This window comes from Corylus avellana, chromosome 7 (assembly GCF_965113065.1).
Source record: "Corylus avellana chromosome 7, dhCorAvel1.hap1.2, whole genome shotgun sequence".
Lineage (NCBI taxonomy): Eukaryota > Viridiplantae > Streptophyta > Magnoliopsida > Fagales > Betulaceae > Corylus > Corylus avellana.
In genome coordinates this window covers 21,692,880-21,707,575 of record NC_142496.1, presented here as the reverse complement: position 1 = coordinate 21,707,575, position 14,696 = coordinate 21,692,880, and the positions used below count along the sequence as shown (strand labels likewise).

Genomic DNA, 14,696 nt, shown 5'->3' with positions numbered 1-14,696 from the left:
CTATGCTTGACCATCGTTGCATCACTCGCATTGCATGCAGTGGCCAGTTGTTTACAACCGCGACTGTTTGAATGTTGCCATTGGCCTTTTTTCTGTTAGTGAGCGAGTGTCATATTAGATCGTGTCATTTGATATAGAATAATAATATTTTTTATACTCATTTTATATAAACTAATATAACGTATTTTAAGTGACTGGCATAAATCATTTAAAATACTTTAAAGTGAAAAGTAACATTACACAAGAGACAACAGTACGTGGTTAAGATAAAAGTTATACAAATGATATGGGATAGGCTTCATTTATAGCTTACCATGTTATTGAACTAAATGACAAAAATGGGTTTTCGTTTCAAACCAAAAAAGTCTGGCCAAAAACATCCAAAGTACGTTCCAAACAATAAAAAGTAAACAAAACATTAATGATAGATGTATACTAATTAAACACCTTACAATTATTTGAACAAGGCAACAGGGAGCATGATCAGTACCAACATCAAAGGTGGTGCTAAAACTATAAATAAAGATAGAACATTTATCATTTTTGATGTTGATCGGGTGTCAAGATAGTTGATGGTGTGATATGAGATAGATATAGTTCAAGGAGTGCTTGGCCTCTAGGCTGTGCACTTGGGAAGTTGTCATTCCCTGCCACATATATTCACCAAAATGTCAAAACCCATCATTAAAAATGAAAAATGAAAAATTCTATTATATCAACTTATGATTAGCAGATAATTGTGAAACATATATATAGTTGTTTTGCGGCTGGTAACAAATTATTGGTCACTTCACTAGTCTATCAGTGCTGAATGATTAGAAGTTTATTCACTAACATATATAAGAAGGCAAAATAAGAGATGGCCGGAGTGCTATGATTTGAGAAAAGTGCTAGCCACTATGTTATATATTCCCTAAAAGAACTAATCAAAGTTACGATAGAAGTTTGCTAGAGTTCACTTATATAATCAAATTTCACCTAAGAAATCAAAATGAGACTTAGCACTCGATCAATGTCTACATATATGAGCTTTAACTTTCCGGGTGCCATACCAAGAGTATCTATTTAAAGCCCATTCCAACGTACGTCATTTCTAAGTACGTCGTTTCTAATTATATTAACACGCTTTACATGTAGCAATAAAGAAGACCATTGTTCAAATGTCAATTTCAAAGCATTATTTCAAACGAAAAACATTTGGATGTCAAGACTTAAGGAGAGTGTTAGCCACATTTATATAATTACTCTGAAAGTACTAGTTAAAGTTACTCTTCGAGCTCCTAGAGTCACTTTTGTATAACCTAGTTTCACTATTAAAGAATTAATAAAGAACTTAGCATCCAATCAAAACCTTCACAATCTAGCTACCTCATTTGGGACTTTACTTTGTGGGTGTCATGTGAAGAGTGTCTGTTTAAAGCCCGTTCATACCTTTACTTCCAACACGATTTAGATGCAACTATTGGGAAGACCATTGTTCAAAATGTCTCTTTCAAAGCATTTCAAATGAAACTCTTTAAATATATATCACGATCCAAGGACATCGAGCACTAGCAAAATATGTGTTATCATTCCAAAATGACTAGTCAAAGTTATAATTAAACTTAAGCACCCATACACCACACTTTTATAATCTATTCACCCACCTAATTATTGTAGGACTTGATTTTCCGAAGTGCAACAATCTCCCCTATTCAAATCTCTCATGTCTTTGTTAGGCAAAGTGCCATATGTCACATAATGTTACTAGCTAGGTTAGTTTTACTACCATTTATCATGACTTACGGAAACTAGTCATATCTATACTGTTATTTTAAAAGGAATAGTCAAAGTCATAATGAAAGCTTTCAAGAATAATTTATATCGCTTGTCTCACCTAATAAGAAGCTAATGCGAGATTTAATACTTGTAAAATGCATGCACAATTGACTCATCTAATGTAAGATTTAACTTTTTGGAGTGCTGGCCACTACCTCTACCTGTCAAATTTCTAACATTTCCGTTAGAGGTCACATCAAGCTGTAGTGCCCTAATGCCAATGTTACTAGGTTGACTTTGATACCATTTGTCGTTACTTAGGGAAGCATTGTCCATACATATACTATTACCCCAAAACGATTAGTCAAAATTACATTAAAGCTCCCAATAACCATTTTTAGTATTCTTTAGCGTTTCCCCAATGATAAGGTTCAAAACTATGTTCTTATTTATTTATGTTGATGATATTATTTTTGCTTCGTCGTCTCCCACTACCACTGATTAACTCATTTTGGGCTTGTAAGTTGACTTCACAATTAAGGACACCACCTTAATTTTTTTTCTTGGCATTGCAACTCGTCATCTTTCTAGTTGTCTTGTTGTCTCAATAGCGCTACATTGATCTATGTAGGGGTGGGCAAAACTCACCCAAACCCACAATACCCAACCCATCTGCCTCGCCTCACTCTGCGAAGACTGGATTTTAGTGTTAAAATCACGGATCCGGGTTGGATATTTGATTACTCGTGCGTGGAGGGACAGGTAGCAGGTACAATTTTTTAACAACCTGGGTACCCGAACGGACCCGCACCTTTTAACCCTAAAACCTAAAAAACCCTAAGCCCCTCAACACTTCACTTTCTTCTTCTTTTTTTTTTTTCTTCACTGTCTAACCTTGCCGCCACTCAGCCTCCTCTTCTATGGTCACTCCTTCACTCAACCAGTCAGCCTTCACTTTCAGAGCAACGATCAGCCACATCTAGCCTCTAGGTTTCTCTCTCTCTCTGAATCTCTTTCATTCTCTCTCTCTCTCTCTTTGTGTCGATCTATCTCTCCCACCTCTTTCTTACAAAAATGCCAAGCAAATAATACCCGCCCCGCTCCGCCAAACCCGCATTACCCGCCCCGTCAACGCCTGCCTTGCAAAAACCGAGACCCGGTGGGTTTTGTTTACTATAGCCGAGTCTCGGTTATGATTTTTAATACCCGCATGTTGCAAGCCGGGTGTCCAAAATGACTATCAATGTAAGCGCACCAATATGATGGAAGGTAAGCCAATTTCTTTGCCCATGGCCTTTGCTCATAATCTCTCCCACTTCGATGGTGGCACCATTGATGATCCTACCTTGTATCAGAGATCACTCACCTTCACTCGCCTGATATCTCATTTGTAATCAACAAAGAATGTCAATTCATGAACTGTCCTATAGTTCCCATTGGATTGTTGTCAAATGCATTCGTCGGTCTCTTAAGCAAACTTCGCATTTTTGGTTTTCTTATTTGCAAATCCAATTCTATGCCATTACGTACATGCATTTTTTAGATGCCAATTGGGTAAGATGTCCGGATGATGGTTGATCTATTAGTGGTTATCTTATCTTTCTTGGCCCCAACCTGATTTCATGGAGCTCTAAAACGTAGTCCTCTACTGTTGCAAGATCTAGCACGGAAGCCGAGTACAAAGCTCTAGCTAATATCACTAAGTTACTTTGGTTGCAAAATTTTTATCAATGAACTTGGGATTTTTTTCCTAATCTTTCTGGTGCTTTGGTGTGATAATATTGGTTCTACTAATCTTTCCTGTTAATCCTATGTTTCATGCTCGCACAAAGCATGCTGCCATAGATATTCATTTTGTCAGCAAAAGGTTGCTCGTGGTGATCTACATGTCAAGTTTATTTTTGATCGTGATCAACCCGTTAATATCCTCACCATGCCGCGTCTCTACCAAGTTCTCTTCTCTTCGGTGAGTTCAGCTTGAGGGGGTATGTTGAAGACAAATCCTGTGCATTGCCCCACCACCGACATATATACAAGGCAACAAATCAACACCCCACAAAGCAACTCCATCTACCCAATTGTTGACACCGGCTAGAAAAGGAAGATTTGCCCAACAACGAATGACTTCGCGCAAAACATAAGTTTTTCCCCAAACAAATCAACGTTGTATTCTCATGTATATAATCTGAGACTTTTTTTTTGTTTGTTTGAAATCTTCATTTGAGACTTGTATTAATAAATGAGAAGTGTTACACATCTCAAATTTTCTTTTCAAAAGTTAGTTTTTAAATGATGTATCATCATCTTATGAGATTTATTATTTTGGAATAAAAATTTGGGATGTTTAGCATTTCTCTTAATGAAAGACCTAGCAATGTTTTTTTGGTCTAGTCTTTAAAAAAATCCCCAATCCCTGGCCTACCCTTTCTCACTTTTCCCCATTGTTTACCTCTCTTGGTTCTCATTATCAGTGAAGATATGCTTACATCATTCATGATACAATGAAGTTGTCATGGCAATTATATATATTTTCTCTCAATGTTATTGCATGCAAATTAAGTACCTGTCGGATAAATTTCAGTCCACGATGACAAGTTGACGTCAATAACTTGCCCGAAATCAGGACGGTGCACATTATTGTCATCCACCAGCAGACCACTACTTCTCGGGCTGATTTGTTCATCACGATTCATATTTTGTCGGTGTTGAAGAAGCGTCGGAGGTGGCGGTAAGATTTCAACGACGTGTTGCGGCTGACCTCTGAAAAAACGAAGGGGTGAGGTTTTGTATATGCAACAGGAGATCATATTGAAGCAATTTAATAAGATTTTGTTGCCAAATCCAATATATACATGCAAGCACCTCAGCGGAAGAAGGCCATTCGAATCCAAAAAATTCAGGATCTGGACTTGTGGGTCTTTTTCAGGAAGCCAATCCAGCGTTGAAGGCGTTTGCACCTAATCACATTAGCACGAAAATTACATAGATTTTTCACTCCTAGGTTTTTTTTTTTTTTTTTTTTTTTTTTTAAAAAAAGAAATTGAAAAAGGCAAGTTGAAAAGATTAACTATAGTTATAAATTCTAGTTAGGCCGGTGTGATTATAATAATACTTGCCTGATAAGAGCCGTATAAAATTGATCTAGATGGTAAAAATTGTAAGCGTATAACTGAATCATAATCTGACCTAACCTTATTAGGGCATCAGTGAAACTCAAAACAACTAATCTAATAAGATTAAATATTTCCATTTGGATTGGGAGTCAAACTCTTATTTTAGTGCATGTCAAACCACTTTAAAATTTCTTTGAAGCTACCGATCGACCTGTCACATGGTTTTTAACTCCTAGTTATATGCAAAATATGTCGGTTTTATTTCACGTTGTGTAAATCGAGATCTCTTTGCATGTTCTTTTCCATCTTTTTCCCTTATTTATGCCACGATGATTTGAGTTATGTACATACCTCTGAAGTCGGCGGTGCTCCTGAAGAACTGAACCTTTCCTCCAAAACTTGCTGTTCCATAATTTCTCAGAAGTTATAGGATATAAATCAGAGGTAGATGGAAGAAAAATATAAGCAATGGGTAGTGGGATCTTATAATACCTTGCGCATATGCACACGTCTCAAAGTTTCTTTAAGGGTTTGCTCCCGAACCTCAGCCTCGTACAATGTCGTGATTTCCAAAGGATCTCCTTCAAATATTCTACCAAAAAGAAGATAACATTAATGATCTACAACTACAGAAATTAGGGTTTTACATTCATTGGCAGATGAAAATAAGTGGATATATATATATATATATATACCTTAGTCGGTTCTCCATATCTTCCAACTGGGATTTACAGCTAAGGATTTCTTGTTGAATCTCCTGCATGTCCGAGTATAATTGTTCTTAACAGTGAAGAATGATGATGACAACCAATTATTTACTCAACGAAAATTACCTCGAGTTGAGAATTACTACTCGCTGGGCTGCTTAATTCACAGGACAGCAGTAACAATTTAAAGTAGGTTAAAAATAAATTACCCTAACATCAATATCAGCAGTACTAGGGAACAAAATCATCAAGAATAAACTCAGAAGTCAGAGGTCCTTGGAAAAGGCAAACCTGGCTTCTTGATAGGTTCGATCTGCTTCACCCTTTAGCTTACCAAGAACCCTTCGGAGATACTGCAATTTTTTTATAAAAAAAATTCTTAAACTTAAAACAATATGTTGAGGTTTATATTGTATTTTCTTCTTCTGGGCATATTTAGAGAGTGGTTACCTCTTGGTTGTGCAGCCTTTGAAATTGCATGGAAAGTGAAAAGAACCATCGAAGAATTCCAGAAAAGGGAAAAAAAAAAATCACCATTAATTAACACCAACAGGGCATATATAGTTTTAGTGAGTTTAAACTATGAGAATCATGCAACATCTCCTTACCTTCCTCGCTCATTCTCAGGATGATTAACATACCGTTTCAAAATCTCTTCAATGCTTCAGCAAACAAAAAACGAGTAATTCTATAAGTTTCTATTGTATTACTCTAATTGTGTTCTTCCAAAAATAAAGTGGCTTTTAAAATTACTATTCGATCAAAATTCAATAGTGATTAATCACAAGCCTGATGGTAATTTTAAAAGCTACATCATTCTTGAAGGGACTCGAGAGTGATATAAGAGAGACTTATAGCATTACTCAAAAAAAAAAGAAAAAGAAAACATATCGTTTTAGTTAAACTGAGTGGATGAATATATAATATAATTTAGATTACACATACCTAAGAGGACACAACAGAGAAAGCAACATCACAGAGATATATATTTGATGGTAGAAAAATAAAATTTAGAGAGAAAGCAACATGACAGAGAAGAGAAAGTTAATGAGATTATTAGCCAATTATAATAAGCAGACCTCTTGTTTCCTGAAAAGTGACAGAGTCTTCCTGATGGGGAAAACATGATGAGAGCTACATCAACATCGCAGAGAACAGAAAGTTCATAAGCTTTTTTGATAAGTCCGTTTCTCCTTTTTGAGAAAGTGACCTGCCTATTTGTTGTGTTCTCAATCCTCTTAATCTGAAGCTTCACTCTCCCCATCTCTCTATTCTTTGTTTCTTGAGCTTCTTTGCCTCTCTCTTTCGCTGTCTCACGTATTGCTGAAGATATTTAGTGAAACCCACGTGAATACTCTTTGGAAACTTGCAGAAGAAAATGAAGTTATAAAAGTAGGAAGAACATTGAGATCAGGAGGAAGGCGGAAGAAAAGCAGAGGTGTTGAGTTTAATTTGTCACTGTCAGGCCATTCATAGAAGATGACGAGAGAGAGAGAGAGAGAGAGAGAGGTGCGACGCTGTAAGACTTACTTGGAGGGATCTGGATTAAAGATGGTTTTGTAAGTTCTCTGAATTTACAGCTAAGTGTTTTGGGCTCATTCCGATGATGATATCATGATGATTATTGACAATATATAATTCGTATTTGTGCGTGGAGTTTTGTATATTGAGTCATGGCTATAATGCTAGATAAGTCAATTTAATTGACTTATTTAATTAAATGACCTTACTTTGTACTTTGTATTGGGTTCGTGTTTAAGGTTGTGTCAATGTATAAGTGTAAGATTATATATATAGCTAAACCTTAATTCAACTCAATTTAATTAAACCGTTGTTCGTATCCTTCAATTCTATTTTGCTAATTTCATATTTAATTCAAGTAAAATTTACTGACCATGTAAAAATAAGTGTGACTTTTAGGCATCTAAAAGGGTGCTCATGCCTTAGTTTTTATTTATTATTTATTATTTATTATTTTTTTAAAAAAATAATAATAATAATATTTCCTTGTTTTTTTACATGTTCCCTCGAAAATATTTTCCTAAAGTAAAATCATTAGCATTTATTCAATTATAATTAATTTCACCGGTGAAATTAATTATAATGTGGTACCATAATATAAATTGACATAAAATTATAAAAAAAAGTACTCATAAAAAAAAAAAATTATAAAAAAGTGTGCTAATTATTTGAGTTATGCATTAATTTTGACTTACAGTAGTTTGTATATCTGTGTCATCTCTATCTTATTATTCCGCTTTATCATTTTCGCATTATAAATTCTTACAGTTTGTTATTTATCGCTAACAAATAGCATATTTTTGTTTGGTAATTACAGTGGAGTAAATGGTGGAAATTGATAATTATATAACAAATCATCTTTCTCGTTCCCGAAGGCACTGGATTGGTTTGAAGCACCATGCATGCAACTGGAATCTCATGACAACAAGTGGCTGCCAAATGCCAATCATATCAATTCCCTTTAACGCATTCTAACTGAAGTTTTGAAACCTTTTTCTTTTATTAATAATTTCGTTAAAGATCTACTATAACTATTTGTTCTAATTACTATGAAGATCTTAATTAATTAATTAATGTAAATTGTGAGCTACCCAACTGCTTATTTAAACATGTAAGTTTTGTATAAAATATTTCATATTTTCTACTTAAATTACTATAATCAAAATCCAAAAAAAAAAAAAAAATAGCATCAACAATTTATGGTGCATGATGAGAAGTAGAGGGCATCTTTCTGGTTTACAACCTGATATTATCGAGGGTGTGAGGGTCCCAGGTAGCACATAGAGTGTGATGTTTCATTTGTGGTTTTGGGCGTGATAGACGAGGACGATCACACTGCCAAAAGTCTTAGCGATTGCCACGTGTCTTCGTTTTCTTGTTTTCTTCGAACTTTGAGTGATCTGCACTCACTCCCAGGGAGCCCATCCCGCGAGGTCGCACGTGTGAACGCCTCACCTTCGTTCTCTCGAGGCATATTTGCCCTAGGCCCACCTGATCAAACCCTGCCCATATATGGTTCCAACCATTTTATATAAAATTCTCCACATCAGAAACCCTGTGAGATGCTTAGAAAAAACAGAAAAGAAAAAAAATAGACATATAACTTTATATATTTTGTGGGTGATAATTATAGAAATGAGTTTGTGGATGGGAAATACAGAGATAGACATACGAGTAATACGTGTAACCTGATATTTGAATAACAACATTTTTGTGATACGGTCGTGTCCATATGATAAATGAATAATTATGTTATGGAGAAATTAAATAAATAAATATACGTAAAACAAAATATTTCGTTAGAGAATGTATTGTTTAGACTAGTACGTTGGCTATTCGACTTGAAGTCACTACAAGAAATTAGCTCTTTAGGGGCGACTTTAAGTCGCCCCTAAAGACCCTAAAGTGGACGCTGTTGGCAACAGCGTCCACTTTTCGACCCTAAAAGTGTCGACCCTAATAGTCCGACCCTAATGATCAAACGTCTGATCATCAGGGTCCACTTAAAAGTCGACCCTAATGATCACTTTTAGCGTCCACTTTATCGCCCCTAAAAGTCGCAATGTTTGGACCCTAAAGATGATGTAAACGGGAGCGAAAGTCGACCCTAATAGTCAAGCAATAGCGTCCACTTTTAGTTAACCATTAGCGTCGACTTTATGGACCCTAATATCCCTTTTAAAAAAATAATAATAATAACTATTAGCGTCCAAATAAAAGTGGACGCTGATAGTTAAACCATTAGCGTCCACTTTTGTGGACGCTAATGGTCCTAAAAAATTAAAAAAAAACTAACTATCAGCGTCCACTTAGAGTCGACCCTAATGATGACTTTTAGCGTCCACTTTATCGACCCTAAAAGATACATGTGTTTGACTCTAAAGATGATGTACACAAAAGAATTAGTCGACGCTAATAGTTGACCATTAGCGTCCACAGTTGTGGACGCTAATGGTCCAAAAATATTAAAAAAAAATTGACTATCAGCGTCCACTTTGAAGTAGACGCTGATTAGTTGACCATTAGGGTCGACAATTGTCGACCCTAATGGTCCTTAAAAAAAAAAAAAAAAAAACTGCGATCGATCGCACACTTGTGTGCGATCGATCGCATCATCAGTAGGTTTTCAAAATTTGGAGATCGATCGCACTTGGACTGAGATCGATCGCAATTTTCCGAAAACCTACTGATGCTGCGATCGATCGCACTCCAAGTGCGATCGATCGCAGCATCAGTAGGTTTTCAAAATTTGGAGATCGATCGCACTTGGAGTGAGATCGATCGCAATTTTCTGAAAACCTACTGACGCTGCGATCGATCGCACTTGAGTGCGATCGATCGCAGCATCAGTAGGTTTTCGAAATTTTGGGATCGATCGCACTCCCAAGTGCGATCGATCGCAGCATCAGTACGTTTTCTAATGATTTCCAGTTCAAGTGATTCTCAATTCACACAAAGAACATCAAAAAAGCAACTGACTAGTCTTAGCAAAAAGAGTCACTAATAGAGTAAGATCTTGATGGCTTAAAATATATCATATTTGTAACTCTGACAAATGACAACTAAAACGCCAAAGTGCAGTCCATTCTTATCCATGCAACACATATCAATGATGTTAAAAATTAGACTTTTAGTCAGCTCATTATTTATCAACCCACTTAACTTGTCTCAAGAGTCATGGAGAGATGAAGACCACATGAAATTAGTCAAAATACAACCACCAACCTCTTGTTGAATGTGGACACCGAAATCTCCAAATACAATGTTCCCAGACGCATCTTTAGCATTAGTTTTCTGAATAAAATTCTGCATCAAAAAACAATAACATACTGAATTTTACTCTTCATCTTGGGGAAAAATATAATGAAGAAGTTATAAGATCTATGCAATGCAATGAAATGAACACAGTCAGTTTTTCACAGTATTTCATGAAGCCAAAAAAGAACTGCACAATTGAAATCTCCTGATCAATTAATAGTATTCAACCCAAAAGCGAAAATATGAATTCCTTACGTAACTCACCTGCCGTGCTCCCTCTGCGACACAAATAACAGCCGAACCCTTTGTCTCAATCAGGTATTTCAGATGACTCAAAACACCATGAGGCCCGTGCAAATTAAAAGATACCTTAGATGTGCATATCAGTAGAATCAGTAACAGCTCACAAAGATAACTATCCAATTAATTGCTAGTAATAAGTACCTCATGAATCAAACATATGTCAATTTGTCCACTAGCTAGGGATGCATGCATAGCTATATATCTACTGCTACGGCCCATCAATTTGACAATGCCAACACCATGATAAGCATTGTGCGCCTAACAAGATTGAGGCCAAAAAAAAAAGTTCACTATGAAGAAACCAACACTAAAAGAATTCAGCAGGAAAACTTATCCGGAGAAACATAACTCCATGCATGGGCAAATAAAATGCACGTAGAGTACCTCTATAAGAAACATTGCATTTATGTTTAAGTACACAACAACATTCTTTGATGAATCAATTAATATATGAAATAATCAAACTAATCTAAATGCCCACAAGAAACATAACTCAAAATGACTAACCTCATCAAAATCATAAAAAATATGTGAGAACTGCCCCATTAACCAAACCTGCCAAGGGAGAAAACTATTAAATATATGTTTTACAATTCATGGGCAGCAAAATTCCAAAACCCAAAATAAAGTACTTATCTGCATTCTCTTCCTTGCCAATTCATCCTCATAAGCAATTTGAGTAATCTACCACAATGAACCAATATATAATATCAAAGACAATGAAAATGAAACCCAAAATGATAGAGAAAGAGATACTAAAAATGTGTTTCTTCATGAAATATATTAAAGCGAGAACCTGCTTGGGCGGTTTAACTTTCTTGTACTCTTGTCATCCTGCATACACTTAAAAATAAAATTTAGAAAGATATTATTACTCCCTTGCATTGTTTACTCAAAGTTCTTTAACCTTGATAACCATGTCAAGGGAGATTTACTAACTCAAAAGTTGTTGAACCAAAAATTTTGCGAATATCTTAATATAATATAAACCAAATAAAAAGTACCAACAGATATACATTACCAAACAGATCACGATCAACAAATAGTCAAATACACATTAGCAAATAGAAAGTACCAACAACTATCCAAATACATAGTATCAAAAAATATATCACAAATACATGCTATCAAAGAGTACATCCTAAATAAAGTTATTCCAAAGCTCCCTCAATTGTTGGCTTCACTTGATGCACCTCCAAGCAAGCTCCCTCCAGACCTAATAGAATAAAATTTCATATAATGATCAATAAGCTTTTTAACGATTACTTAGTATGTGTGTTTTTGTAAAATTAATGCATAGGTAAAGTTTCACTAACCCTCCAATACGTGACATTAAGAACTCAACAGTGGCTTTTAATTTGTTCGTTTCCTCAACGTTGGCTTGCAAATTCTCTCTGTACTGATGAAGTTCAATTCTAGTCTGTTGAAGCTCGCTTTGAGTATCTTCTTGTCTTTTCCTACACTCATCGTGGTTGTCGAACTGGGTGAACGCTTGAGATGAAGTTCTTAAAGGGGTAGGAATAAGACCGCATCCCATTCCTCTAACGTGCCCAGTTCGTCGGCCCCCTAGTACTTGTGTGACTATTTCTTGCATTCGGTCATCCACACTTGTTCCCTCCACATTGCCTTCCTCTAAGCCCTCACTGGTTGTTAATTCTTGCATTTGAAGCTGCACAAGTCATAGTTGGCCTTAGTTTAACATATACTTCATGCAAGTTTACTATTCATGTTCTTCACTAATCAACTTAATGATCGGAGCGTAAACAATTACTTACATATAGACTTTTGCATTTGTCGTTCACAAACTGTTTATCCTTTTTTCTTGTATGGGTAACCTCATACAGTTCAACAGGATTAGGCTTCACTTTTGTTTCTTGTTCCTACACATAATACATATAATCAAAGTTTACACTAAATAACGTTACTTTCATTAAATTATGGTACGAGATACTTACCTTTTTGTAAATGACATTGACAAATGAACAAGTCCCAGCTGTGTGATTTGTTTCCAATTTGCTTCTGTTTAGGGTATTTCGTTCAGACTTTTTCTATGAAATTTGGAAAGAAAAAAAAAACACAATTATTCATAAAATGTCTTCAAGTGCATGCAAATTATATCAATTTGAATATTCTAATCAGTATAATAATATATATTTACCTTCCATTTACCGTCATCAAATGAGTCACATATTAGGTTCCACTGTTGAGGACCATACCCTGCTGGCACGTTTTCCCTCCCAATAGCCTTAGCCCTGGCAATCCCCTCATCATCGTCTTTATCAATGCCGTCAAAATATTTCTTGTAATGATCCCTATACAAGTTCGAACGAAGCCTAGCATATGCACGACCCAATTTATTTTCAACAGCTTTGATGTGCTCGTATCGTTCCATATTCAGTGCGAAGTTTGACTGATACATAATAGATAAGAAAACAATGGTAAAAAATGTGTCACATTAATTTTCCATACGAAACATATTATTAAACATTACATTGATATTCATACCTGAACATGAAACAACAACTTGCTCTTTTCTTCAGCTGGGACCTTTTTCCATTCACCGTGATGGAGTTCGCACATGTTACGAATAATCTCCCCAATCTTGCTTGCAAACCATGATGCATTCTCGCCTACAGGTGCCCGGTGTCTATTTGGGATGTTTAGCACTACGGGACCATGCTTAAGTACATGGTCACTCAACTTCTTACACTTGGCCTTACCCCTTACACTTCTGACAGACGTGGTAGCTGTTATGCAAAACATGGTAACGTAGTAAGTTATATTTGGAAAAGTATATTGTCAAATGTCTATAACAAACCAAAATAATACAAAAATAACAGTTCATAAATATAAAATTCATGAACTTACAAGATGCAGTAGGGGCGGCTCCCTGTGAATCCAATCCTGCCACTGAGTGAATAGGATTATTAGACTCATGCGAAGGATGCCCATCCACTGACTCGAGGAGGAGGGGGGGCGAGGGCGACACATGCATATCTGTATCACCAAACCCAGAATTGAGAGTCGGACTCTCATGCTCGTCAATAAGGCCCCGGCCTTGACCTTGGCCTCGGCCTCGGCCTCGTGCTGCTGGAACACGTTTGCGTCTTGTTGTTGTCATTGTTATGATCAATCTGCTAACAAGTCAAAAACCACAAAATTATATTAGTCAATTTATAACCATATAGCATGTTCAATATTTTTGACAAACATACAATAATCATGCTAGTAAAAAATAAAAATAAAAACACCACAATATATATATATATATATATATATATATATATATATATATATATATATATATATATATATATATATAGAGAGAGAGAGAGAGAGAGAGAGCATCAATTTCATTAAATATGCTAATACACTTTGTACTTACACCAAATTTGAGCTTATGTGTTCAACACATTTCTTCATCAGATTCATATTCAGAATCTGTAGCACTGTTACTTGAAGATGATTGTTCGTGTTCAGAGTCCTCTTCGTGTTCAGAGTCCTCTTCGTGTTCAGAGTCTATATCGTTGTCGCTACATAACTCCTCTTCCTCATCAAAGTTTGTATAATGGTCCTCGTCTGGCAAGTTATCGTTGGCAAACATGCTTGCATCAAGTTGAATATATAATTCGTCAATTGCTATTGTCGCATCATCTCTACGTAATTGAGTGGAGGCTTCAACATTCGCTTCATCAACAAAGACCATATTACCCCCAACACATTCACCTTCCTGGTATACGTCATCACTGAGTGTTTGGTCATCTTCTGTATTATCTCCCTTTTGTACTGTTGGAATATCATAGATGTCTCTATTGATCCACTTCTGCACCACTTTCCAATTACCACCCAATTTGGGATCATCCAAGTAAAACACTTGCGAAGCTTGACATGCTAAGATGAACGGGTCGGATTCACACCATTTACGAGAAGTATTCACAATCGTGAAGCCTTGGTCCATTCGTACTCCTGTTGCACTCCCAGTGTCCCACCAATCACACTCAAACAAGTACACGAGATTTTGGCCAGGGTAACGTAA

At 36.0% G+C, this 14,696-nt stretch overlaps 2 protein-coding genes and 1 long non-coding RNA gene across 3 annotated transcripts; all 3 read right to left on the bottom strand.

Moving 5' to 3' along the window:
• Positions 1-430: 430 nt before the first annotated feature.
• On the bottom strand, positions 431-7,062 carry LOC132185607 (agamous-like MADS-box protein AGL104). Its single transcript, XM_059599365.2, has 11 exons — positions 6,658-7,062; positions 6,187-6,240; positions 6,029-6,044; positions 5,870-5,931; positions 5,705-5,732; positions 5,567-5,628; positions 5,364-5,463; positions 5,223-5,273; positions 4,621-4,715; positions 4,322-4,518; positions 431-647 (listed from the first exon to the last, which is right to left on the bottom strand). Exons 1-11 carry the CDS (start codon positions 6,840-6,842, stop codon positions 538-540), a joined length of 960 nt encoding a protein of 319 aa, XP_059455348.2. The 5' UTR covers positions 6,843-7,062; the 3' UTR covers positions 431-537.
• Positions 7,063-11,788: 4,726 nt separating this feature from the next.
• Positions 11,789-12,902, bottom strand: LOC148584670 (uncharacterized). Its single transcript, XM_088518008.1, has 5 exons — positions 12,819-12,902; positions 12,616-12,708; positions 12,436-12,540; positions 11,977-12,329; positions 11,789-11,876 (listed from the first exon to the last, which is right to left on the bottom strand). Exons 4-5 carry the CDS (start codon positions 12,321-12,323, stop codon positions 11,828-11,830), a joined length of 396 nt encoding a protein of 131 aa, XP_088374134.1. The 5' UTR covers positions 12,324-12,329; positions 12,436-12,540; positions 12,616-12,708; positions 12,819-12,902; the 3' UTR covers positions 11,789-11,827.
• An 81-nt stretch (positions 12,903-12,983) lies between these two features.
• On the bottom strand, positions 12,984-13,614 carry LOC148584669 (uncharacterized). The gene is made up of 3 exons (XR_015912803.1): positions 13,529-13,614; positions 13,166-13,407; positions 12,984-13,070 (listed from the first exon to the last, which is right to left on the bottom strand). It is a non-coding gene; the product is annotated as an uncharacterized LOC148584669 (long non-coding RNA).
• Between the last annotated feature and the right edge of the window lie 1,082 nt (positions 13,615-14,696).